This window comes from Chaetodon auriga, chromosome 5, assembly GCF_051107435.1.
Source record: "Chaetodon auriga isolate fChaAug3 chromosome 5, fChaAug3.hap1, whole genome shotgun sequence".
NCBI classification, from domain to species: Eukaryota; Metazoa; Chordata; class Actinopteri; order Chaetodontiformes; family Chaetodontidae; genus Chaetodon; species Chaetodon auriga.
The window spans coordinates 26,351,446-26,378,317 of NC_135078.1; the positions used below are offsets into that span (position 1 = coordinate 26,351,446).

Here is a 26,872-nt window from a genome sequence, read left to right on the forward strand (position 1 = left end):
AGAGTTGTTTTAACCTGTTGAACTTCCATGGAGATGAATGAGATGACAAGCATGGTACAAAGGTGTGGACAAATATAATGTAGAACTTCCGACTTTGGATTCAATCTTGTAGTGGTTAGAAATGTGATTTTAAAGAAATGTTCGGTGTAATAGTCGCATTATTAACATAATTATCTTCATCACTGGTAATCAGTCCATACACACAGAGAGCCTCAGTTTTCATTAGATTTTTATTGATCTGTGTAAACTCTCTGCAAAATCTTTACATGCAAAGTTATATGCAAACATACATCTTTCCAGTGCATGCACTATCTATGTACAAATACAGAGATGAACCAAAAAACATTCCACTGAACCGGCAGAATGGAGAGGACAGCTATGGGTTTAGCTCAGACAGAAGCCCGTTTTTTAAAAAATAACTACTGATTATATTTTATGTCGATCATCGTGATGATCAGTGCAGCTGAAGTAGCACAACATAGGACAGTGTGTGATGTTCCCGGTGGGTGTGTGAACCTGCCACAGGGCAGGAGAGCGGCTGTGCAGAGAAAACAAGACACTGGAGAGATTTGAACGTGTATGTACAGAACGCCTCATTCAAAGAATGAGATCCACCTCATTGTCTGCTACTGATAGAGCTGAATAGTCTTTTGTCGATGTGCTCAGTTGATCATCAATCTATCCTGTGGGTGCCATCAGACCACTTTATTCAGGTACACCATAGTCACCATAGTCATGCAGAATATGGCCTCTTGTATAGAACCTATTAACAGGAATGTTATGGGGAAGAAGTGTAAACATTAATGGAATTACAATAGCGTTAAATTCTTACAAAGTATATATATCTTGAACCACAAGACATTTCATGCATAGGATTTTTTGTTTTCGTCTTTGTTTTGACATTGGAATAACTTGCAAACAGCGTTATAAATTGAGGTCATTCCACTGTGTGAGGTGTGCTTTCCTTGGTTTGCTGTGATTAGTGAACAAACACACACTAAAGCCTTGAATGTTTGGGGTGTGGCAGAGGGTAAAAAGCCCTGCTTTGTGCAAAGAGTGCGTTGGGGTAAAAGCAGGCCACGACTGCCCCAGGCGCACCAGAGTCACGAGCACAGTGCATGCAGGTAAAGCTGCATATACTTATGACATATCCTGCTCCACGGTCGTTCCTCGTCTAGTGGAGCAGCTAAATTTTGTTCGGGAAACCTGTGAGAGACCTGGCCGTGTGCATTCAGTGTAAACACTACAGTAGAAAACCTCTGAGTGAACCGCGGGCTTCAGAAGAGTAGAGGTAGCAGGAGGAAAATCCTTTTTTCCTGCCAATTCTCACCATAACTACGAAAGAAAAGAACGTCTTCACTTTTCAGTTTCTCTAATCACAGTTAATACTTCCATCAAATCAAAATTCACAGTTTGACTAACCATACATAAAACTCCTAATGTTTAACTAGGTGTGCTATAATTTTCAAATTAACAGCAACTGCTGAAAGACTCATCTAGCTCATGGTTCACTGACATGAATCATCTGTATATCAGATGTCTATCCTAACCTGAGCAATGTATCAGTATGTAAACATTTCTTCATGGAAATATACAATATGTTCAGGACAGCGGGCACAGGTGAAATATTTAAAGGCGCAGCTGCGTGTTTCCTTATGTCTGTGGCTTGGCATGCTTATACAGTTCAAGTGTTTCACTACAGCATGATGTAACCACACGAGAAACAATTAAAAAAAAAACCCTGACAGTCTGAAGAGGTTCAGGGATGAGCTCAATCAAGGATTTTATGACTCTGAATGATGGTTTTGACCTCAGATGCCATAACATATTGCTTTTCTTGTCCTGTGCCAGTGCAATTCAAACTTCAGTTTTCATTAGCAAAGAATGCGTCAAGTTCAGCACAATACATAGCATCACTGACAGGCAGACATGGTCCTTGTGCAGCCGTTTACTGACAGATGTCTTGGTTACATGAGTGAAATCTCTAATTCATTTATGCCATGATTTGTCCCAGAGGCAGATTAAGTATCAGCACAGGCAGAGAAATTGTTAATAAGACAACAGGAAAGAAGAGATATACTACATCAGGGAAGAGGAGGCGAGTAAGCCTGTGTGAGGGTCAGGTCGTGAAAGAAATAGACAAAACAATACAAATGAGGGAAAGTGCGTTAGGAGATGAATGCAAACCAAGTTTGCAGGAAGTCGGGGGGGTTAGCTCATGCTGTATGGGGGAGGGGACAAGTGGTTAATCACTAGCAACGTGATTCTCATTATACAAGGTGTGCCAGCGCTCAATCTTCTTGTCCTTGTTCTTCAAACACTCATACCAGTGCTTCAGCCGCTCTCCCTTGGCAGTGATACCCAGCTGACACCCACCTGTCAGGGAGGAAGTGAGGTGTAAAAGGCAGGTGGCAGGCAGGTGAATTTCAGGTTTATCTTATCAAAGCAACAAGACTCCTCAAATATTTACCGATGTAGTCGTTGGACTTCCCGATATCATAATCCCACACAGAGATATCTAAAGTCTTCTTGGCCAGTTCACTGTGTTTGATGTCATAACTGAATTCCTGAAATTTGATCAAGACATTAATTCATCATTCTCAAAGCCACTTCCCAACATTTTCCATTCCTGAGTTGCAAAGACTATAAATTTCGATTATCATTTGTGGATGAATTCATTTGACTTATTGCAGCCTTCCACCCTCAGCTCTCATACAAACCTCGTTAAACTCTGGGTTTAAGGTCCTCTTCTTGATTTGTGTTTTGCACTTGCCCTTCTTCCCCATGTCAGGTTTCAGACATCTGTGAATTGTGCACATACAGGAGTGAATTCATACCATTTCTGGAATCATGCATTCATCCAAATGTGCTTCTGATCCTGCTCTACCTACATTTTGACATATGGGTCAGAGTAGCCATTAGCATCCATGGCAGCCAGGTGAACGCAGCGCACCACACCCACGATGAGGCGGTTGGTCTGGGTGCTGTACATGAGGGACATCAGAATCCGGCCGCGCTCCTCGACCTCTGTGCCATCTTTCCCCGGCTAAGACAGAGCAGATGGAGGAAAAAGCTCAGTGGGATTCATGATCAGATTTGTGTGAACTTCTGGAGGAATGCATCATGTTTAGACATGCTTGCAAATAAAAGCATTACCTCATCTTCGTAGAGAGCGATGCCTCTGGCTCCCCCGGCTGTCGCAGTTCTCTTCGTCTGAGGAGGATGGAGACCACAGCAGGTCAGTAAGAGATTCAGACAAGGAGAACAAAGCGTTGTTTGGATGTAATTGAGCTTCACTCACAGGGACAACTCTCTCGAGGCACACGTTGAAGTTTTTCTTCTGGTTCATCTTCAGTTTCTTCAGCGCCACCCGGGTTTCCCCGATAAACTCATTATGCCCGAACTTGTCTTCATCGCAGACCGACAGCCTGTGGAAATCAAAAGTGAATCTAAATCATACAGACCTCTTACACCTTTAAAAGAGTCAACTGAGGGCAGATTAAGTTTAAAATATGAATACAGGGCCGCTGCAGCTAAATGAGTGATGTAAGTTCACCTGAGGGTCTTGCGCTGCATGTCCTCATCTGTCAGGCCGTGGTAGGTGAGAGTCTCGTTCCACGCGGGGTTGCGGGTGTTTCTCAGGGTCTTTGTGCGCAGCTTGTTAGACTGTTACATGCAGGGTAGATCAGGACAAGGAAATATAAATACCTCGAGGCAAGTAACTACTACACAAGATCTCTCACATCTGTGGTTTGTGCCTTTTTATCGCTGGAACCTACATGGTGCTACTTCCCATCAAAAGGTGTTTTTGCAACTCAGACTTGTCTCATTCTCCACCACAACACAGAGTAATTCACCACACTAAAAATGCACCTTCACTACAACTCATACTTTATTTATATTTTCTAATATGATCTATAATATCTTTAAAATCTGTAAGTTTATTTCAAGATGTCATCCCCAAACTAATTTTAGGATTTTGTCAGTTCAAACCACCAGGTGTCAGGCTTGAGCTGGCAGAAAGGCCTCTAATGAACCAAGGGGATCTAAAATCATCACGTTTCCTTTTTTGCTTAGTAGGATATTAAGGGAATAAATCTTTAAAAGGAAGTAAAAGCTTAATGTAGGAAAGGTGTGTCTTTTACCTTACTGGCGCCTGGCAGCAGATGAAGCTTGACATAAGGATCTGCCAGTCCGTTTGAGTCCATGGGCTTCAGTCCCTGAGGAGAGACAGAGCACCGTGTCCATCACGCCATCATGTGCAGCAGAGAGCAATTAAGCTAAAGTGCCATTCAGGAGCATTTTAACATAAACCACTTGATTGTAATTGTCCCTTTGTGTGAGAGAATGAGGAGAATAGTGGTACCTTTGCTTTGAGGATGCTACAGTGGAGGCTGTTGCTTTCCTGTTCATAGAGCAGACTGAACTCTAGAGAACCCAGAGTGGCTGAAAGAGACCCAGATCAGTCATTACGTGGGACAGCCAGTCTGCTTTTCAATAATTAAGAGAATAAATACAGCGAAAGATACCCCTGTAATTAAAGAACATTCAACTTGTGAAAAGAAGTGAGGAGCACCAGCCCAGACTGGACAAAAAAAAAAAAAAAAAATCTACGATTAGGTCCCGCACTCATGAAACAATCCCAGCCTTCTTTCACCTTAAGTAAACAGCAGAAAAATCTCATTACAAAGCAGGTTCATATAATATAAAAGAAATCATCAAATAAACACACAAGTCTCAAAGGAAGACATTCAGAAAATAAGCTTCTGGGTAAAAAAAAAACAAAAAAAAACTGGAGTGAATGGTTCCCACACACATTTTCTTTGGAGGAGTTTCACTGCTACTTAATTATAGATTTTCAGACTACATCACATTAAAAATTTAGCATAAAGAATTGTTTAACTCCATCCAATCACATTCTCTATTACTCTTACTATATATTATTTTGTCAAGCTGAAACAATCAGGACATTTGGATCAATAATACTAAAGAAGTTACAACCAGTGAAACCAGTTAGCAGCTACCAGTTCTCACCATCACATCTCCACAGAGAACAGGCGCGTCAAACCATTGCTATTTCTGCCACTGTCACTCCCAACACAGGGGATTGGGTCAACCACAAGGGGAATCTATATCCTGGTAGCCGTATTGTAGCTCAAATTATTTGCACAGCTCCATATTTCCAGACCTCAATAAAATAAATTAACACCCAATCCCCCAGAGAGAGAATAAAGGCCGTTTGACGCTGCAGGCGCAGAAAATGAATGGCATGGCACCATTCTCACATTAACATGGGATATATGAAGAAGAAGAAACTGAGTGATTACACAGCTTATGTATCGCTATTGATTTAGTGATTCGCATCGTGATTCTCATCTTTTTCTCTTTTTTAGTTCCTCAGATACTGATTATCATGCTTTGATAACGAATGGCGCTTATCATTTGCCATTTTCCACCCAGCTCGATATACGCTGCCGGAGTGATACTTGCTGTTTGGTTGGACTTGTGGGCAATTTAAAGATATGAATTATTATGAGAAAACTAAAAGGCAGAAATCAAGAATCAACACAATATGACTCAGAATCCCTAAGGGGAACAGAGAAGCCTCCAAATTAAGGTATCAATGCCAAATACTGTATGCTGCATGACAATATGTTTTGCTTTATGAAGAAAAAAACACCCCATCTGGTGCCATTTACCTGAAATGAGTGAAAAGAAATCGCTAATGTCAAACTGTACGAGGTGAAATGAAAGCCGACACATCAGCCACCTGACTCTATGAGAGGAGAGAGCAGATGGTGTACTCACTGGCTTCATCAGAGTCATAGTCGTTGGCTTCCTCCTCCTCCTCAGCTGGGGGAGGTTGCTGTCGGGTGGGAGGAGCACCGTAGGCAGCAGGCTGCCTCCTGTCCTCTCTTACTGCAGGAGGCGCTCTCTGTTCTGGAGGAACTGCGCCAGAGGAGTAAGCCCCTCCATCTCCTGCCATTGGACCTGCAACCACATTCAATCATCTGAGGCTGAACAAAATAACACAGCTGGGGATGCAATGTTTGGTTAATGCTTGGGACTCTTTATGAGGACATGAGCCAAGGATTGTGTCCCAGCTGGCTCTCACCTTGCTGGGCCACTGTGGTCGATGCAGCAGGCTGAGGTCTGGAGCTCTGGACGGGCACCATCTTCTTCATCACCACTGGGCTGCCCTGCCCTGCCTCTTCAGGGCCAGCCCCGCCTGTGGCCATGCGCCCAACTGATGGTTTAGGGGCCACAGGTGGGTAACCAGCACGGCCCTGTGGCTCTGGTGCTAAAAATAAGCATGAATAGCATAAACGCACAGACACATTCTATACATAAGGGAAACATGCATAATCATGGCACTTCAGGCTCCTACTGCAGTGGAATCTGTAATACTCCCTAGCCTCTCTGGATACTTTTGATGTTGCAGCTTTTTCGTTGCAAAGGCATTGACCTACATACACTACAACAAGCTGTGGCAGCCGACTACTGTACATGCAGCAGATATATAGTCTGCCTGTCTGCTCGAGCTATCCCTTTCTTTTATGGCGGAACTGCATTGCCCAGGTAATTACACTGAAAGTGTGAAATAATACGATGTGACCCATCATGCCAGCACCACCTGGAGGCTCATCCCATGTCACAGCATGCACCTTCCGACAGCTTAATTGAGCTCTTCATCTCCCTCCTCTGCAACAGTGGGCGGTGCTGCCAAATTTGGGAAGCAGATAAAAGGTTTGATGGTTTGGAAAAGAGCAATGAGAGGCGGGGTTGCAAGAGGAAAGATGCTGATCTTTTGATACTGAAGAAGCTATGAGAAAGTGACACACACACACACACACACACACACACACACACACACACATATATATATATATATATATATGTATATAGTCACCAGAGTTTCTGTTACTCGTCGATTACAAGTGATACTCTGCATTATTTTTCAAGTCATGGGTTATCTGTGCTGAATTTGTCGGGTGATTTGTCACCTGTCATCACATGTGGACCCATGCCAGCCGTAAGTAATGCTAGCTGCTAGCTGCTAACTAGACTCCCCTCTTGTTTAATGTGGGACAAACACAACACTAAATGTGTCGGAGTTGCCAATGACTCAGCATGTGTTGAAATAACAAAGAAAATATTATACTAGCAAGCTAGGCTAATGAGCCAGCACCTTTCGAGAGGAAGCTATTTAGCCTTCCTTGCTAGCTTTGTGTGTGAATACAAACTTAAGCATGATGGATCTTCCCAAATGTTGAATGTTGTAAAGCAACGGAGAGCCTGAATCACTAATAATGTTTATTTCTTGAAAAGGGGGGCACCAAAAACCTTGTATTAATGTTTACAGTCTACACAGTACAGAAGCACCCAAAACCAGCTGCCAAGACCTTCAAGTCCCCTCATGTAAAAATTCATGGTGACTGAAAAAAGACTGCAGACTAAAACTGCAGGAGCAACTCTTGGCTGTGTCTACCTGGTGCTTGTTGTTGGGTTTCTGCGGCCTTGGGCCTAGGGGCTGGTGGCCCCTGGGGCTCTGCTGCATCCTGGGCACCTGTCTCTTTTGCTTTAGATAATGGCATGGGTGATGGCAGGAAATGCTTAGGAAAACCTTTGAAGAACCAGGCACCAGACCTCTTCCACACCTGAGAAAACAGAAGAAATATATGTGTCACAGGCTTTTACAACACTAAATCTAATTCTTTTGCTTGTTCACGGGGGTAAAGCACTCACCTCTCGCTGTTCTCTGCAAATCTTGCATAGCCACACAGCACGTGGCCGGCTGCTACACTGTGTACCACACTTGGTGCACATGTTCTACACGACAGGAGAAAATAGAGATTTCCAGCTGTTTGCCATTTACGATGTTATTACAAGTGCACAGCTCACAGACCATGACCTATTATGTTTTCACAACTTTTGTGTGAATTGCGGCAGAGGTGTGTGTCTGACTCATTACCTACCTTTTTACAGTCCTCACACACCACTGAGCTGACCCCAGGTGAGCCCAGCTGCTCCCCACACAGCAAACAGCGGGACATTCCATCCCCGCACACAGTTTTCTTCATGTCGTCCAGGCGGTTTATCAAGCGCCTGCAGCAGCACAGGGGGAAATCTTTCTTAAAATGTCACCGTTAATTATCCCAGGTCAAAATATACACTTCACCAGTCTCAGCGGGTGATTTTGTGTTTATCTCGGTGAAACCGCTGCATGTTTTAAAATCTCTCACCCAATTCTCTCCTGCTCCATGGCTTCCATTTTCTCAGCACGGGCGATTACACTGTTTATAATCTCTTTCTCTTCATCTGTCAGGTCTGGACCAGGACCAGGGCCTGGCTGCATGGTCCAGGTGCCCCTGTCAGCCAAACATATTTTCCAGTTGCTTCTATGATTTTACTAAATGATATCCAACATTGAATGTGAAGCATACACGCTTCACATTCAATGTTTGGACGCACAGAGCAAATACAATGAATAACACACATTCTGCTCTCTGAACCGTTACAGAGCAGATATACGTGATACAGATGAAAGAGGTGGAGTTTGTCTACTTACTGTTCTTTATCACTGTGTCACAGATCACACATCGGCAGGATGCAGGTGAAACAAAGGAGAGCACAGTGTAGGTTTGGTACACTTACAGAGAAGGTTAACAATACCAAAACGTTCTGACAATCGTGCTTACCCAGCATGCATGCTCCTCTGCCTGTCGTTGGACACCCAGCGATCCGAGCTGTTGCTCATCACAGTGTCCGTCATGCTGCACTGTCACAGTCTGCAGGGGGACACAAAGAAGGACAGAGACGAATTCAGCAACAGTCACATGACCTTTAACTAATGGCTGGAATTAATGGTTTTGCTTAAGTACAGTCAGAAATCATCAAATTCATGACTAGATTCTGACTTAGGCCTCAGTTATGTCTTGAGTCTACACTTTTTATCCTCTATTCTCTTTACCTCATGCGCCACTGACCTAAACATCATTGTGGGCTTTTTGGGGTTTTCCCCCTTCCCTTGAGTGTGTTCAATAGTGTGCAAAGCTACAAAGCCCAAAGTCACCAGAAAGGCTTTGTCAGTAGCCCAGTTTCTTCCATTGCTTGCCTGAGTCACTTAGACAACACAGCACCACCTCCAGCTGGGTGATCACCCCAACCAGTCTACCTCACTGTCGCTGTATGCAAAGATATGGGAGGAAATCAACATGCCAGGGCAAGTGAGCAAATCATGCCAGTTTCTCTGTTGTTCAAGAACCAACTTATGTGTGCCTTTGCTGCTGCTGCACATAAATTTATTTGAAAGACGTGCTCTGAAGCTAACGAAGCAGCTACATCTGACAAAGAAATGGTCAAACTGCAGGAATACGTTTGTTTGGCAGCACTGCGTACGTCTGATTAGCACACAGCAGCCAGCTTGGTCAGGCCATAAAGCACATGGTGGGTGGTACTGGCCTGCTGGGCAATGAGGCTGAGGCTAATATGGATCATATTCCCTCTCAAACATGTGCAGTTATGAAGTTTCAGAAGCAGCTACTGTGGTGGTATCTAAGGCAGGAGTGGGTTATAGCAACACCCTGGCTGTAAAAACACTGGCAGAGATGATGCAGAAACATGGTGTGTGGTGCCTGCTCAGGTCTAGGGGAACTGACCAATCAGAGCAGACTGAGCTTTTTGGAAGGAGGCCTTAAAGGGACAGGAACTAAAACAGTGTTTCAGACAGAGGGTGAACAGAGGTGCTGCAGCAATGTACAGTATGAGAAACATTATGTGTTTTTTGAACATTAAAGCTTGTAAACCTAATCTAGTAGAGCCCCCAGACAGAGGTATTAATCTGAAAATGAACATAATATGGCCTCTGTAATTGGCGCACATTGATGATTAAATAAAAAGTAGACCATGATGTCTTTATATTATTGATCACCATACACCATACAACCGCTAGAAGAGATTAAAAGTAATTAATGCATGTTTCCAGAAAAGTATTAATCACATTTTCACTTTCATCTACTTGCTTCCTATGAATTTACATATTAACTCTAAAAAAGCAACAACATACCAGCTACCAATGGCCACGCAAGCACATTTCCTGGTGCCAAGTGTGCAGCCGAGTCAGTACCATTTCCTCTTGCCAAGCATGTTTTAGCAAATTCTATCCAGAGACATATTCAAGCAATAAATGGACATGGGAAAACACAGCAAAGACACAACAGAAAGGCTCTATAAAATAGGCATATGGCGGTTATAATAGAGGTAGCTTACTGTGAGTCCTGCAAAGGGAGCAAAGCTTATGACCAAGCGAGCCCTCCTGTACATTAGAGACCAGAGTGAAATGATGCTGAAGTGGGTGGTGTGGGTCATGCAAATTTATATGTGCTTTCCAAATTGACAGAGACAGTGCCAATTGTTTTAGCATCTGTAAGCGCAACTGTAAGGAGCGTCTTCCAGTTTGTGGCTTGGCACATTTCAAAGAAGCAGATGGTTCCATATAGCAGGAGTCACTCAATTATGCTACCAAACAGGAGGAGGAGGAGGAGGAGGTGAGTTTGTACTGACAAGGATGACTAAGAGTCTTTGTCTCCACCGTTTGTGATCGTTTACGGTGAAGATTTTATCAAAAGTGTTTTTACAGTTCTCAACCACTTCTGCACTTTATCCAGGGATGCTGGTGGGACTGAGCTGCTTACGAGATCTGTAGGCAGGCATCATCACTCTGTGTGGTGAAATCAGGACTGGACTGTTTGTAGTCTAGAAGAGAGCCATTGCTGCTGAGGAGGAGTCTAAGGATGGCTGTGTCACCAGAGTATTTAAAGTACATGATGACAGGAGATAAGCTTTTGCAGTTGTTTGTGTGCACGGTACAAAAAACAGGCTGCGAACACTGTCCAGTGCTAATGATGACAGTGAGAAACAGCGGGTTGTCAGCTGTATCCATACATGATACACCAGCAATATAATTTAATCTCAAAGTGACATGGTAAAGATGTCAACAGGAATCACTGAGGCAAATGCCCGTGGGCAAGTCTGCTCAGTGTGTGTGTGTGTGCTCCTGCACAATTGACTGAGAGCTGCTTCAAGCCTCCGCCAGACAATGCATGGAGTGATGCTGCAGCAGCCACAGGCCGGAGGATGCAGCAGTGTATGTCCTGAGGGCAGACACCAGCAGTCAGAGAGGACCGGCGGGCTCCGAAAGGCAGCAACAAGAGGAAGTAAAAGCCCCTCTGGAGCCTCGCACATCAAGAACTGTGATGGCGCAGGATGAGGAGAGAGCAGGCACCGTGTTGCAGAGAGATTACAAAATGTAAAACGATAAGGCCAAAAGGAGAATCAATAAGTTTCACTTGTGCTCTGCTTTTTACAGAAGTAAAATCCGGCATTATAAAATCTTGGGCAAAGTGAAAGAGGGAGAGAAAGGGAGGGGTGTGCCGCCGTCTCCCTCATTCAGATGCTCACATTATGCTGCGTAACGCCAGGCTACATACCTTTTGAGCTCTAATCTGTTGCTGCATTGCCTGCGGGATTCACAGAATAACAGCAAATTCGCCGTGCTATCAATAGACATTCTGGGTGTGGGCTTTTCCCTCTGATGTTGCTGCATCCAGCCAACAGTGACAACACAGTCCTCAGGGAGCATTTGTCTTTTTCCCACTTTTCAGCAGCAGTCTGACGGTTCAGACTCTGAATGTTCAATATAGATATCGTATACACAGAGGCTCTTAAGCACGGCCCTCCTTCACTTGCCAAAATGAATAATCCCACTTTTGTCTAACATGATTGTCCTGGAGAGGTGGATGGAGGGAGACAGATGGGAGGGGGCATTCAGACTTGGGCTGGGTAATTACTGACTCAGACAAGTCAGAGCTCTCTGGTGCTGCTGTTACCGCATCGCTGAAGTGGACTCTTTGCTGACAATCCAATTAGCATTCAGGAGATAGTCTAAAGGATCGTAAACACACTTTTCTCATAAAGAGCTGTCAGTTTACGCTTTGCTGCCTCAGACATGCGGAAGAAGAGTACAGCTTGGTTTCATTTACTGTGCAGCCAGAGAGGGTTAAGTCTCATGCAGTTTCAAATGTACATATTCAAAAATGTACCTGAAGTCAATTATAATGGACTGTCTTGACCAAAATGTCATACTGAGCCTTGTTATTCAACAGTCGTGGTATCACTGTGACCGTCAGACTGTCATCCTCTATCCTGCTGGGGTTATAAATGAAACTAATCTGCGTCATCTGCGACTCTGACTTGGTACAACAGTCATCTTCTCCATGTTTTCCTCCCATCGGAGATGACTCAGTCAGGTGGTGGATTCTTCTCGGGGGAGCGGCAGATATTTTTCTTTCTCTTTTCCAAAATATCATGAAGCCTCTGCGACGACGCTTTCGAATGTGGTGGTCCGTGCAGCAGCGTCTACAAGTACACCAGGCATGAATAGTAACACGTCATGTGTGAGATGACAACAGGAAAGACCAGAGGGAGCGCTTCGACTCAAGCTAGTCATCTGCCTGATCATCGCAAGTCATCCACCCAGCAGAATCTCTCCTGTATAGAATTTCATGCGGGGGTGGAGAGGACCAATTTAGAAACCTGTGTCTCCTCCTCAGGGCCTGAGAGGATAGTCAATAAAAATCTGCATCTGTACACCAGGGGTGTATGCATTCACAACTCCCAGAGCACACCCTACACATCCATTTTTAGAAACACAGCCATGCATCCTCCTTGGAAACATGAGGTGACGGATCAGCGTGACTAACTAGCTTTAAGTCTTATCAGGCACTCCCACAGATTAATGTTGTTATATGACTTTCAACAGCAGGTGAATGCGTCATTACCGCAGAACATATGACTGGAATAGGAGCACCTCGTTATGGCCGGCAGCTTCATGTTTCTTTTCGAGATGTTGGTCATTGCTGGTGTAAACAAGAAGTGACGAAAGCAGGAAGACTGACAATAGGCAGCGGGGCATCGGTGGATTGATCCAGCATGGATCATTATGGAAACAGCGCTGAGAGCTTAAAGGGGGTGGGGGTGGTGGTAAGAGAGTCATCTCCCATATACTGAGATCAGCAAAAAAAAGATGTGGTTTTACTCCATCGTTTTCATGTTATTATCATGCAATCTGCGCTGTAACATAAGACCATTAGTGAATTGACAGGAAATGAATCACCAGTGTGTTTTTTCTACACACTGCTGTGCGTCCTATTTGTAAATGTACTGAATATAATGAAAGACTACGTCATACTGGACTTGAATTCCAGGACAATAATTCCCTTGCCGTCCTCCAAGAGGAACATTTCTAAAATGGGTTAATGAGAATCGGAGATCAATGCGAAGTCCCACAATTGGCTTCACTTTAATTTATCTTTCATCAGGTCTCCATCTGTATTTTAATGCCTTGGGGTAAAACTTACTTGCGTATAATGGAGGTCGCCTGTAGCCGCCACCCGATCATTCACCAACAACCCCAACCACTGGCCAAGGCAGAGTCCCTGTGGGCTCAGGTCAGCATTTTCATCCAAAACATTTTCCAAGGTGCTGATGCTGAGTGGATGCCAGATTTGATATTCATGTCAGCACACCATATGCACCCTGCCAGTGATTTAATAATCCTGGTGAAACCACGAACATTTGTTTTTTCAGTTGCTGTGACCATGAATGTTTCATTGGCTATTGCTTTTTCCTATTAAAGACCCAATAACCTTGCAAAGCACACACAATTTTTCACAGTGCTGCAAGAAAGCAGCTCGTTTTCTAAACTACCAGGCTCATACTGCATTGTGTGGCTTTGTATTCGTAGTTTATCTTAATGGGAAACTACCAATAATCAGCGACACTCAAATAATACCAATCATTGTGCAGCATGGATGAAGAACAGAAGGGAAATAACATTTCATTTCAACTAGTTTCTCTTCCTTTACCATCTGGCCTGGCGGTAACTCACATTGTTTTATGTATTATGAAACAGAACACAGCCTGAGATCCTCAGACAGGAGAGTCTTGGCGGGTCTACAGTTTCAACTCGAGTCCTGTGGTGATCTGGAACGTCATGTCTGAGCAGGGAAGACTGAAAAACAGTCTTTTTTTCCCTTTTAAATCATCCTCTCCTCCCTCACATCTATAAATACAGAGTTATCTGAGTGTCGATCAGAGGTCAAATTTGCCAATTTAGAGTTTGAGTCATGAATCATCTACAGATATTCACCAAAATGTTCCACAAAAACACAAACTGGTTGACAATACCTTGACTCACTAGTGAGATGCACGTCATCGAAAGCTCAACCAGCTGCTCCCTCTCATTCTGCGCTGACACATGTTGGCTTGTGGTTCAAAACGAATGACGCAAAGAAATTCAAGGTCTGTGCAGACAGCTTTCATGGCCAGTCTGATAACTGTTGCCACCACGAAGCTGTTTGGAACATAAAGACAATAAGCATGTGATGGATGATTGGAGCGCACCCACCTTAAAGGGTTAAGGGTAGTGATCGACTTTCTGCTGAATGGATTGTCACACAGCAGATCACTGGGTCTTAGAAACTATTCACAGGATTCAGCTGCTGGTGTCTAATGCTCACACATCAGGCATCCAGAGCGAGTGGGGAGAGAGGAAGGGGAGCCACCCACTCCCAGTTGCGTGGCCCAACTCCATCCATCCACCATAAAGGGACGATGGGGTGCCAACATAGCAACACAGTGAGGTCCGGACCTGGGCAAGATTGTAAAGCACTGCACCAAGAAGCCCTCCACTGCAGAGGGAAAACATCACTCAGCATTTCTTAATTATTTACAACTCCCACCCCCATTGCCTTTCACTCTGTGTAAGTCCCCTCTTTAAGGCATTAGTGGATGCTTTATGTACTTGGATCTGTATCAGAAATTATATACAGAACGGTGGATTTTGGGAGGAAAAAGACCACAGAGCATCAGACAGATTGAGCAATTATTAAACCCTATTTTGGGAAATAGTAAGGATGTTTGTTAGCCTTTTAGGTCTGTGGCATCGACAAATTATCCATGTTTTCAGTCAGACAACGGCGTTGATGGGGACCATCTGTGGAACCATCTGTGAGGACTCTTCACCTCTCAAATGTGAGAGTGCTGCACCAACTCAAATGCACACAACTACATCCTCTCGGCAGGCACGGCTCCAGGTCCCGCATCGAAGGAGAACAAACAGGAAAGACCGTCCAGTGACCAACAAGCTACCGTGCTGTTATCCTGCTATCACTGTTGGCCCTGCCCAACAGACCTAAACGGCGCCGGTGCTGTGAGTTTCATTCTTAAATCAACACAATGCACACTGAACACTGAATTAGCAGTCCATATCCTATAGGTCTCATTTTTATTACTAACCCTCAAATTTAGCAGAAAAAATGTCTGCTGACCCACATTTTCTCAGACGTTTTGATGTAATTCAGAGACCTCTTTCATCCAGGCCTTATTTTAGAACTACAGAAGTAAATGGCTATCGGACATGGAGCACTCAGTTAATTGCACTCCAGTAAGAGCCTGCAGTAAGTCTCAAATTTTCTTGGCTGATGGTGATTCATCCCTGTATGCCCCAGAGGTAAGAGGTGGGACTTTGAGAACTGCCTGCTGATGCATTGGCCAGTCATGCTCCTTCAATTTCCTTCCATCTTATCTCGGGGAAACAAGTACGACCAGGCAGGGGCATTAAATCAGCACAGTAAAGGTCTGCTGTGAAGATACTACACATTTAATCCCCGCTAACCAGAAGTGACCTTCAGCCGGTGGTCTGTTGAGATAAACTATATGCTTCTTAACATATAAAGAAACAAATCCGATCTCCTATCGATCCCTCAGTGTGACCGCCATGATACTGTCTCCTTTTTGCTTTGCTTTGAAGATCTGGCACAGTTCAACAGCCGGATATCTGACCCGTCCTCTTGCCTCAGCAGCAAACTAGCAGGTACAATACTCCTGGGTGTTTTCAGTGGGTCTGTTGGCAAACGAGAGTCTGTTCTGGTCTGGAAACACTACGACACTAAAAACAAGCTTTGGACCAGCTTCTGAGACAAAAAGCCCCGTCGAGATGCTCGGCTATGCGGCTTGAAATGCAAAGTTTGTTTATTTAGACGTCACTGAGCTTCTGGGGCATTACTGCAGCTACAGCATATGCACAGAGGTGATTCTAATCAGCTAAAAATAAGCAGCCAAGTGGACAGAAATGTTTCTTATAGAAAGGCTGGTGTGTGTATAGATTCTTCCACAATCCAATTCTGTTTTGGATTTTCAACTCCCTCCTCTCTTGGGAGAATTTAGTGTAAAGGCCACATTAATTATATCTGTCTTTTCCAATATGCCACAGTGTTTAGGCAGATCTAATCACCAGTTTCAGAGAGGCTGGTGAATCGATTCCCATCCACCGCTCTGATGAGAATTTGAAGATGAAGCCACTCCCTGCTGAAGCTCGGCCACAAACGGCAGAAAAATGGCTTTCGCACAACACGTTTAGAAATGTGCTCAGAAGCAGCACAAACAGGTACTTAGAGTGGAACATATGATTCGGGTTCTAAGCTCCATGTACAGTATGGATTGTGAAGAGCACAGAGGAACATGGAGTTATGCACCTTTACAACTGTGGCCATGGTAACAGCAAGATCAGAAGATGAGAATCAGAATGATTAAAAGCCTGTGTGTGTGTGTGTGTGTGTGTGTGTGTGTGTGTGTGTGTGTGTGTCCACCAGTCTGTGTGTTTGTAGTAGACTGTACCTGTGCCAAATTTCAAAGCCCGTGCAGAATGGCTCATTGTTGCAGCAGCAGTGTCAGAGGATCATCTCTCATATCAATAAACGTGGCTGCAGTTTGTCAGAAATGAGGCGTCTCGCTCGGATGATTCTTAGCAGTTGAACAGACAGCGTGGTGAGGGAGGAAGACGAGCTGAAGACACGGGATTATGAGTACAGTCGCCTCGTATCTTTCAGCTTTAAATAATGCAGTTAGTGTGCAGAGTGCTCCCTCCATCTTTTTTCACCTTTTCCCTTAACGCCCATGTTTCCTTATGCTCTCAGTCGTTTGTTTTCTCTTGTTTCGTGTGATCTGTCCACAGGAACAATTTCCCCCTTTCCCTCTTAGCTAATTCTGGTCTTCCTCTGGACAGAAAACAGTGGGCTGGCAGAGAGACAGGAACACAGAGAGCGAGGTACCAGCATAGGGGTGTCGTCCAATCACTACTGTGGTTGCTCATGTGAGAGGAGGCAGCTGCAGATATCTCACAGACTGTTCATTCAGTCTTTTCTCCCCTCCCCCATTTAATCCCCATGCTTCAGGTCTGTAGGAGGAGTTGAAGATGCTGGAACCGAGAGGCGGATTCCCATCTTCTTTTTTCTCTCCTCCTTCCATATTCACACCAGGAGCAATGAACCTGTTTGGTCCAATATTCTGGTTACAACACGCACAGCTCTGACCCACAAAAGTGTAACAACCCACGGGTGCAGGATGAGGTAATATCACAACAAGTAGGCGACTGAATCACCTGTCCTGTGGCACAGCTGGAGTTCAGAGCTGCCCTGCCCACATCAGCATTTGGAGGCATCACTGATGTTTTCCTCCTCGTCTGCAGGCACATCAAGCCCCAGTGTGCGTTCCCACTGTAAAAATCCTGCAGCAACGCCCAGGGACCGCAACCACACAATCTCCCAGATGACTTACCAGGTCTGTTTTCTTATATCAGATCTGCAACAAGGAAGCACTCATGTTGCAGGAGTGCAGCCGGCCATTGTTTTAATTCGTCAAGGAGGAATTTAACAAAACCTACTGAGCTGCACCGAGAGTTATATTTATCAGCCATTCATGAGAACATAATCACAACACCAAAGCATGCTGGAGTAAAATCAATGCAACAATTCAAAATAAGAAGGCAATCAGCTGAACTCCTCTGCATGAATGACAGGAATGTGCTGCTGCAGAGCAATGTTTCCAGTAAGACACGTTTTCCATTAAACAAAGGAATCAATCAAATGTTCATTTGCATAATTTGTACCTCACATAGGTTAATTAGCAGCAGCTCCATGCATGCTGAGTTGAACTGCACACATTCACAGATGCTCCTTTTTCATTCGAATGACTCAGAAAATAACTGCCTCATAAATACAAAGACAAAAATATAAATATTTAATCAAACTAACAAACACAGGCAGTGAAAGGTGTTCCAGCGTCAGGGATCATTTCCAGTCCCTCTCTTGTGAATGAAATGCTGCATTCATTCAACTTGTAAATGAGAAATTCTAACGCACTGAGTCACCGGCCAAACGCAATAACCTGACAGTGATTTCATGATGGGGAAGCGATGTTTGATCCTTCGAAGGAGATCATTGAGCCTACCTGAGTGTCCAGCCCTGCTCCGCTCTCTCCTCTCGCTCAGGGAGCTGTCAGAGAATGATGCGGACTAAATTTCTGTGCAGCGCTTGGATTCGAAGTCAGTCATTGCGCATGGTGCGTGTCACCCAGAGCCGTGTTTTTCTCTTCAGCCTGGAGGAGTAGTCTGCTGCCAGTGGCTCAGTGGACCTCCACAATGCGTGGGAACTCGTCTTCTATCCTGCGTGGAGGATGGAAAGCCCTTGGTACCCTGGGAAGGAAACCCCTGGATCTGAAGTGATAGCACTGATGCTGAAGTGGACGGTCATCACCTGATGCGATCGTCTCCGTAACAGCGCTCAGTGTCTAAATGTGTCTCATCATCCCTGCTGAGAAGTCATTTCTATAAGAACATGAATTGGTGATTTGTAACTGCGCTTTATCTCATTTTAACATCATCATCACAGCAAGAATGCGGTTGTTGAAAGTTATTCTGCTATTTGAAGGCAAAGGCTTTTAATAGAACTGAGCTTCTATTCTATTTTTATCTTAAGGTAATGCTTTTTATTTTGTGTTTATTTTTATCCCGCATAACTACGGATCCTCAGAAATATCTTAGGATTTGGGCAGCAACCAATCAGACTACATAATTTGCTGGCACTTTTCCTTTATCCAGTCCTATGAGTTAGGTTTTTATAATGTTTTGCAGCAACAATTTAATCTCCAAAAATAACCACTGAAATTCTAACATCAGTGTCTCAGTTTAAAGCGCAAGCCTCCACTTTGATCATGCTGTGGAGACATTGCGCCATCTTATGGGTTAAGTATTCATTGCACCAAAAAACGGAGGAAATGCTTCTCTTTTGCCCATCTCGATCTGTGTCTTTACGTTTGATTCGGAAATGTGTGCAGACTGGTCATGACTGTTACTGTTACTGCAATCTGACTGCAGAACATCCCCTATGAAAATACAGTTATGGTATAAATTAGGGAGTACAAAGTGCTCACCACAGAGCCGATTATTACAATCAATGTAAATGTGGGCACAGTTTTAAAATAGAATCCTTGATACAATCAGTTTCATCTTAAGAATGATATGGGTTCAGTTTCCATGTAGAGACCTGCAGAGGCTAGTCTTGAAAGTCTAGAGTTGAAAAAAGTATTTAAAAAAAAAACATTATATATCTCCATTAAAGATGTTTTCTGCCTAGTTATAGAATTATAGTGATATATATAAGTACCATAATATAAGTACCATCAGTTGAATCGATACAAGGCACTCATTGTGAAATTATTTGGATTTCCATTATGAGACACACCGTGTGAGCGGTAACAGTTTATTCGCCACACCTACACACCCAGGAAAAGAGTGCAGGTGGAACAACAAATGAACCCCCTCCTACTTCCGTATTCGCATCACACTTTAAGAATACATGTTTGGGAAAATACTCATGTGTTGTGCACTAAAATGTTTAGATTATGTCCACTCCATCGGTAGCGGTATACACATGAGCCGCAGAAGTGCTTTAGTGAAGTTATTTAAAGAAGACTCAGTACGCATGCGCAACACAAATTAGTTATTCCTGCTGGCCAAAGGTGGATAGCTAACCTGTTAGCTAGCTAGTTACCGTTATTTATGGTAATCTCAGACTGATGTACGATATCAGATGGGAAGGTGTCACAGGCTTGGAGAAATTATCTTTTGGGGTTGTGTTAATGGCGTTAATGGTGTAAATGATCTTGATATTGTATCCTCTTTGGTCACGTGATCGACAGCACCGCTGTGATCACCTGACTTATGTTGCAGATAAAGAAAGATGGCTGCCCATCTGTCGTACGGTCGAGTGAATTTAAACATTCTGAGAGAAGCAGCGCGAAAGGAGCTTCGAGAGTTTTTGGACAAGTGTGCGGGAAGCAAGGTAACGAACAGACATGAACATGTAACCGAAAACATGGCCGAAACAGCGACAGTTAGCCATAATCCATGTAACCTGAGCGCTATCGCCGAGCTGCCAACCGTCGACACGCCTTGCAAAATACATAATATTGCAGTAATTTAAAGATATATTTATATTCAGAGTGTGGATATATTCAAACACTACAGTCCTCTGACCGTGTAGCTACAGTCGTGTTTGCATGTTACGTATTCTTCCTTCCTGGTGGCAGCACATCAGTGTATTATAGCAAGCATTAGCTAAAAGCTAAATCAACACTGACAGCAAACAACAGGCAATTGTTCAGGTCTTGCTACTGATCCACAAAACTTTATGTTCCCTTGCTGTTTAGGCTATAGTTTGGGATGAATATCTGACGGGACCTTTTGGGCTGATAGCTCAGTACTCTCTGCTGAAGGTAAGTACTTCCTGTGCAGTTTTTGCACTGTAACATGGTTGACTAGTCCCAGGTGAGGTTTACATCTGAAGTGTTTGTTAATTCTAAGATCTCAAGCCCGTGCTGACTGTTTATTACTGTGTTTTTAAGGAACATGAAGTGGAAAAGATGTTCACCCTCAAGAGTGGCAGGCTCCCCTCGGCTGACGTCAAAAACATCATCTTCTTTGTGCGTCCCAGACTGGAGCTCATGGACATCATCGCTGAGAATGTATTCAGGTCTGTGTTTTAAAGCGGTGATGAAGGCATTTTCTCTGTAAGGCCGTCAAGTATTTTCAGGTGCTTTCGGTCAAAGCCGCCCACAGTATTAACGCCTTTGTCCTGGTCTGTGCTCCTTTCAGCGAGGACAAGATGCATTCGTCACGAGACTTCCACATTTTGTTTGTGCCTCGGCGGAGCATGCTGTGTGAACAGCGGCTGAAGGAGCAGGGCGTGTTGGCCTCTTTCATCAACATTGACGAGTATATCCTGGACCTGATCCCCTATGACGGTGACCTGCTGTCCATGGAGTACGAAAGTGCTTTCAGGGTGTGTTCAACGTGTGCACCTCATATATATATATCACTACTCTGCTGCTCTATGAATGAAGTAACTACGCATTCTTTAAGGAATTACTTTGATCATCAACTGTCATGATGAGTGTTCTCTCCCTTTTGTCTCTTAACAGGAGTGTTACTTAGAAAATGACCAAACCAGCCTTTACCACACAGCCAAAGGCCTCATGACCTTGCAGGCTCTGTATGGCACTATTCCACAGATATACGGCAAAGGAGAATGTGCACGGGTGAGTGCGGCGCGAGGTGGGATCATTGTGCATGAAAACCGATGGTCACTGTTATTCTGAAACTGCTCACAGATGGCGGCTCAGCAGCAGCCGAGTGAATGAATTTGTCTGAGAAAGGAATTGTCTCCTTGATCTCAGCATGTTGCCAACATGATGCTGAGGATGAAGAGGGAGTTTGCCGGCAGTCAGAATCAGATCCTGCCCGTGTTCGACACTCTGCTCCTCCTGGACCGTAATGTGGACCTGCTCACCCCTCTGGCCACACAACTCACCTACGAGGGTCTCATCGATGAGATCTACGGAATCAACAACGGTTAGAAGAAATCTTTGTGACTCCTTCTCATCATGTGTGAATGCATGGTTATAACTACCTTAAGTCTGCATCTGTTTGTGTGTTTCTTGTATGTCTTCTTCTGCTTTTAATGTCCTTGTTTTTACTCCCTCTGTCTCAGGTTATGTCAAGTTGCCTCCTGAGAAGTTTGCACAGAAGAAGCAAGGTGAGGCGAGTAAAGATCTGCCCACAGAGCCCAAGAAGCTGCAGCTCAACTCGGCGGAGGAACTCTACGCAGAAATACGGGACAAAAACTTCAACGCTGTTGGAGCGGCGCTCAGCAAGAAGGCCAAAATAATTTCAGCTGCCTTTGAGGTCGGTCTCGCCTCATCTTTGCCGCTGTAGAATATCTTCCTGCTGTCAGATGACTTCAGTGTAGCGCTGCGCGATATGGCAAAAAATAAGATGATTAGTATCCTGAAAGTGACCTGAATAAAACAGAAGATTCATCAGTCAAAGTTTAGAATATGACACGAGAAATAGAGTAAAGGTTTAACTGGACAGACGTGGCTCAGTTTAGAGTACATTTGGTGATAAAAGAATAGATTGAATGACCTCTAAATGTAAACAATTTAACACAGGCTCACATTTTCATACTTTCTGTGTGCTTGCTGGGATGGTACCTCCTCAGGTGATGGTAAAGATCTGCTGTGCTTCCTGTCTTTGTTGGCACTGACAGTCTAAATCTGTGCGTCGTTTTGAGATTTCCAAAGTACTTCCATATAACTCATGCAGCATTATCTTTTTGTCAATAATTTCAGTTTCATTTCAGTTTAATGTTCATTGCAAGAATGTTAAAAATATGTCTTTGCAGTGTCCGATGCTTCCAGGGAGCAACATTACATCACTTCCAGACATCCCAGCTGATCTGATTGTAATCTCTGTGGCATTTAACCACAAAGGTCATAACATTCTGTAAATCCATGAGGTTAGGGGAGTGATGACAGTTACCCAGAGATAAGATAAAATGCAAATTGTTCAAGTAGAACGCCGAACGAGGCCAAACATATTAGCATTCTCTCGTCACCGCAGACCCTGCTGCATTGATTGCAGAACAAACTACATAAGTAGAGATTGTTGATAAGCAGAACTGTGCTCCATCAGAGGCGTAGTGAGCTTTCAGAGAGCATGAGCAGGCTGCTCTTCTTCTGCACGTTCCATTGGAAACGTTTTCAGGAGCGCAATTGATTTTCTGTGTGTGTGTGTGTGTGTGTGTGTGTGTGTGTGTGTATTGTCGGTGTTTAGCCTGAAGGGAAACTAAAATAGTTTATTGAAGATGGGTTAAACTGTTTTGTCTACTCATATATGTAGTCGTAGGAGAAGCCGCGTCATAACCTTGTTTTTGAGAAATTTTAATTTCCTGCCACGTCCAAACCTGTTTTCCGTCTAAATTCATTTCCTGGTGTGCCGTATGATTGGCTTTTTGTGGCCATTAAATTGGACTCCATCATTTAAATGCTGTTTTTCTGAGCTGCGGTATCAAACATATCAACAGCTCAGCCAGTTAAGTGATATTTTCTGTCTTTCAGGAACGCCACAACGCCAAAACAGTGGGAGAAATAAAGCAGTTTGTGTCTCAGCTGCCTCACATGCAGGCGGCACGAAGCTCACTGGCTAACCACACTTCTATTGCAGAGCTGATCAAGGATATCACCAGTGCGTACATAAGCCCCTCTTTTCCCCTTTAAATGCTTTCCAGTGTATTCTGTTTGCGTTTTGGATCTACCTTCTGTCTTCTGTTTCTCCTGGTTTTAAGGACTGTAGAATCCCAGATTTCTTTTTTCTTTCAGCATTGTGGCTTTAAGGTGTCGTCATTGTGATCAAATCTAACGTGTCTTGTTTCAGCATCTGAGGCCTTCTTCGATAATCTGACAGTGGAGCAGGAGTTCATGACCGGAGTCGACACAGACAAGGTTCTCTTCACCTGCCTGTTGTTTTTCTAATCTGTCATAAAAATGATTCTCACATCAATACGTCGAGTTTAGTTTAGTTTCAATACGTCAGTTTCATATGATCTTACTAAAGCTCACTGAAGTCCTCACAATAATCAGATGCCTCATTGCATTTGGTATTTAAGTTTTGCATCTTCTGCTGATTTGAATTAGAATTTATGTACTTTTTCTATGGGTGCACTACAGCTCTGATGACTGTTCCATCACTGTCCAGGTGAACACATATATAGAAGACTCCATTGCACAGAAGGATCCACTGATCAAGATCCTGCGCCTGGTGTGTATGCAGTCAGTCTGCAACAATGGCCTCAAGCAGAAGGTGCTTGACTACTACAAGAGGGAGATTCTCCAGGTAAAGACATGAAGATTCGTTTTGGGCTGCAACTAATGGTTTTCATTATCAGTTAATCTGCAGATTATTTTCCAGATTCATCAATGAATTGTTTAGTCAAGGAAATGTAAATTTCAAAGTGACATCTTTAATTTGGTTTAACAGTCAAAACCCAAAGACTCTTCATTTAATATCATAAATGACAAAGAAAAGCAGCACATTCTTACATTTAAGGGGCTGGAACCAGCCAATGGTTGACATTTTGCCTTGAAAAATGATTGATTATCAAAATGGTTGGCAATTAATTTTCTTTTGATCAGCTGATTGATTCATGGACTAATCGCTGCAGCTTAGATTTGTTTTTGGCGGTCGTGTCTTTTCTGTGTCTGACAGGTTTTTTTTAGTAATGCTCTTTTTGTCTTTTGTGAAGACCTATGGTTATGAGCACATGCTAACACTGAACAACCTAGAGAAGTCGGGTCTTCTGAAGCCTCAGACAAGCTCAAGGAACAACTACCCCACTATTAGAAAAACCCTTAAACTGTGGATGGAGGACGCCAATGAACAGGTAGGAGATTTATGAAGAGAGGAAAGAAGTTTGAGGATTAAACTCAAACACTCTGGACGGTTTGAGGAGGATCTTGACCTCTTTGTGTTTTTTCACTCCTGCAGAACCCCAACGACATCTCCTACGTGTACAGCGGCTACGCTCCACTGAGCATCCGACTGACCCAGGTCTTGGCCAGGCCCGGGTGGCGTAGCATCGAAGAGGTGCTGAAGATGCTTCCAGGCCCGCACTTTGAGGAGAGGCAGCAGCTGCCCGCCGGCCTTCATAAGAAACGTAAGGACCAGAACAAACCAGGTCTGCTGTTTGCCCTGCTGCTCACTGAACAGAAGAAAAGTAAACAGCCTCCCGCCTGCGACGTGCAGATAAGACACGGCTTTGTTTCTGTTCAGTCACATGCTGAACGGCAGCAGATTGATGACACAAAGCTGACAGCACCACAGAAGCACCGTCAGTGTTTGTGGTTTTTCTGCGAGCATACTGCGACCATCCATGCTTTCCTTCACTTTCCCTCCATCTTGTCGCTTTGGCAGTCGGAGGTGTTAAACTGATGTGAATAATGAATTAGATTACACGCTCAATTTGAAATGTGCTAATTAGAACTGAGTCTGGGCATCAGACAGTTGACTTGTTTCTACAGGCCTGCCTAACGCTGGGTTTGAAAGGTGATAATAGAGGACTCTAATCTAGGGGGAGGGTGATGGCTAAATTCGTGTTTTCACATTTCAAAGTATGGTGCTTTAGCAGAAGCGACTTGGCCCTTTTTTACATTCAGTTTTACTGCATTAGAGTGAGCAATGGCAGAAATGTGATTGATTTGCAAGGTCAGATTAAGATTAATTGATTCAGACCAATCAGCGTCCTATGATGAACCACCGGTGGCTACAGGTGGGGGTGGTTTAGGTGTGTTGACAGCAAGAGAAGCTACTGTGCTCCTGAACGCATCACTTAAATCTGAACAGAGAGTATTTTTGCATCGGAGGAGGAGTTTGCGTGACAAACCATCTGCTGTGTCAGGTTAAAGTCAGAGTGTTCTGTGTCACGTCAGCAATTTCTTTACTTTAGATTCACATATCGTTTGACTGACGTGCGTCTCCCTTTCCCGTCACGCAGGCCAGCAGGGGGAGAATCGGACGACGCTGGTGTTCTTCCTCGGCGGAGTGACGTACGCAGAAATAGCCGCTCTTCGTTTCCTCTCTCAAATGGAGGACAGCGGGATGGAGTATATTATAGCCACCACAAAACTCATAAATGGCACGACTTGGGTAAAATCCCTCATGGACCGGCCTGAATCCCAGACGCCCTGAGTCACCTGCCTGCACACCTGGCCACATCAAACACCCCCATCCATCAGCTGCTGTTTATAAGTCCATGTTGGTGCGCTGCAGCTGTTTCATTGATGTCTGTGCTGGTTGGACAGCAACAGGCTCTTTAAAGCTGCCCAGTGGAGTTGTCCTGTAAGCAAAGTTGACTCTCAGTGTTACAGACCAAAAACACGTTTGTATCTTGACGCCTGACATGAATCATTTCCTCCGTCAGAACATTTGCAAAGCTAATTTGTCTATGTCTTCTTGCTTGCCCTCGGTGGGGCTTTCCTACCCTTCTCTGTGTGGTACCACCACCGACTGTGGATCAGTGCACTGAGACTGGTCGAATGAATGTGCATCATGTTACCTGCCACCTCATTAATGTGCATGATACAAGCAAAATGGAGACGCAAATGTGAAAACATTTAAAAAATGAACTCCACAGGGTACCTTTTGTTCCGGTTCTTGATTTGCACCAATATCATATAAAGATGGTTTAATGTTGTTTATCGTGCATCGCTCTGTCTCTTAGCTACATTTCCATCACTGAGGTCATTGCTGTACCATGGAGTTACTGTATATTTGTATGTATGATTAAAACCTTTGGGATGTTTGTGATGATGTCATGTATAAGACAATTAAAGATGCACTTCTTCAGTTTTTGAAGTCTTGTGTCGGCACTTTTCTGTGGCTCCAAAATAGATAAATAAAGCGTACTGCATCACAAATGACTTGGTCATGTGGGATGCCATGTTGCCTATTGTTTAGCAAATAATTTTCAGAGAGGCAAGCTGATTGTTATCGGGCAGAGCAGATGAAAGGCAGGGATGGGAGTGTGTCCGTCAGCAGCGGACCAGCTCTCTGAAGGAGCAATTAGCGCTGTAACAGGCC

The 26,872-nt window shown here is 44.0% G+C and overlaps 2 protein-coding genes across 4 annotated transcripts; one reads left to right on the forward strand and one right to left on the reverse strand.

Moving 5' to 3' along the window:
- Positions 1-211: 211 nt before the first annotated feature.
- Positions 212-18,488, reverse strand: LOC143320439 (rabphilin-3A-like). 2 transcript variants are annotated; one of them, XM_076730083.1, is made up of 18 exons: positions 18,349-18,488; positions 8,700-8,789; positions 8,570-8,581; positions 8,244-8,369; positions 7,977-8,106; positions 7,747-7,830; positions 7,490-7,658; positions 6,116-6,301; positions 5,809-5,991; positions 4,367-4,446; positions 4,146-4,220; positions 3,557-3,666; positions 3,302-3,428; positions 3,157-3,213; positions 2,892-3,046; positions 2,721-2,802; positions 2,471-2,567; positions 212-2,376 (listed from the first exon to the last, which is right to left on the reverse strand). In XM_076730083.1, the coding sequence occupies exons 2-18, from the start codon at positions 8,771-8,773 to the stop codon at positions 2,246-2,248; spliced, it is 1,878 nt and encodes a 625-aa protein (XP_076586198.1). In that variant the 5' UTR covers positions 8,774-8,789; positions 18,349-18,488; the 3' UTR covers positions 212-2,245. The 2 variants fall into 2 exon arrangements, with proteins under 2 accessions (XP_076586198.1, XP_076586199.1); XM_076730084.1 differs by lacking the exon at positions 8,570-8,581 and having other exon boundaries at positions 8,688-8,789; positions 18,349-18,382.
- On the forward strand, positions 18,473-26,647 carry vps33a (VPS33A core subunit of CORVET and HOPS complexes). Of its 2 annotated transcripts, XM_076730086.1 has the most exons (14): positions 18,473-18,742; positions 20,129-20,240; positions 20,608-20,673; positions 20,803-20,930; positions 21,053-21,239; positions 21,379-21,495; positions 21,634-21,808; positions 21,948-22,141; positions 23,356-23,482; positions 23,672-23,739; positions 23,993-24,130; positions 24,540-24,677; positions 24,782-24,950; positions 25,788-26,647. In XM_076730086.1, the coding sequence occupies exons 2-14, from the start codon at positions 20,139-20,141 to the stop codon at positions 25,979-25,981; spliced, it is 1,803 nt and encodes a 600-aa protein (XP_076586201.1). In that variant the 5' UTR covers positions 18,473-18,742; positions 20,129-20,138; the 3' UTR covers positions 25,982-26,647. The 2 variants fall into 2 exon arrangements, with proteins under 2 accessions (XP_076586201.1, XP_076586200.1); XM_076730085.1 differs by lacking the exon at positions 18,473-18,742 and having other exon boundaries at positions 19,890-20,240.
- Positions 26,648-26,872: the final 225 nt, after the last annotated feature.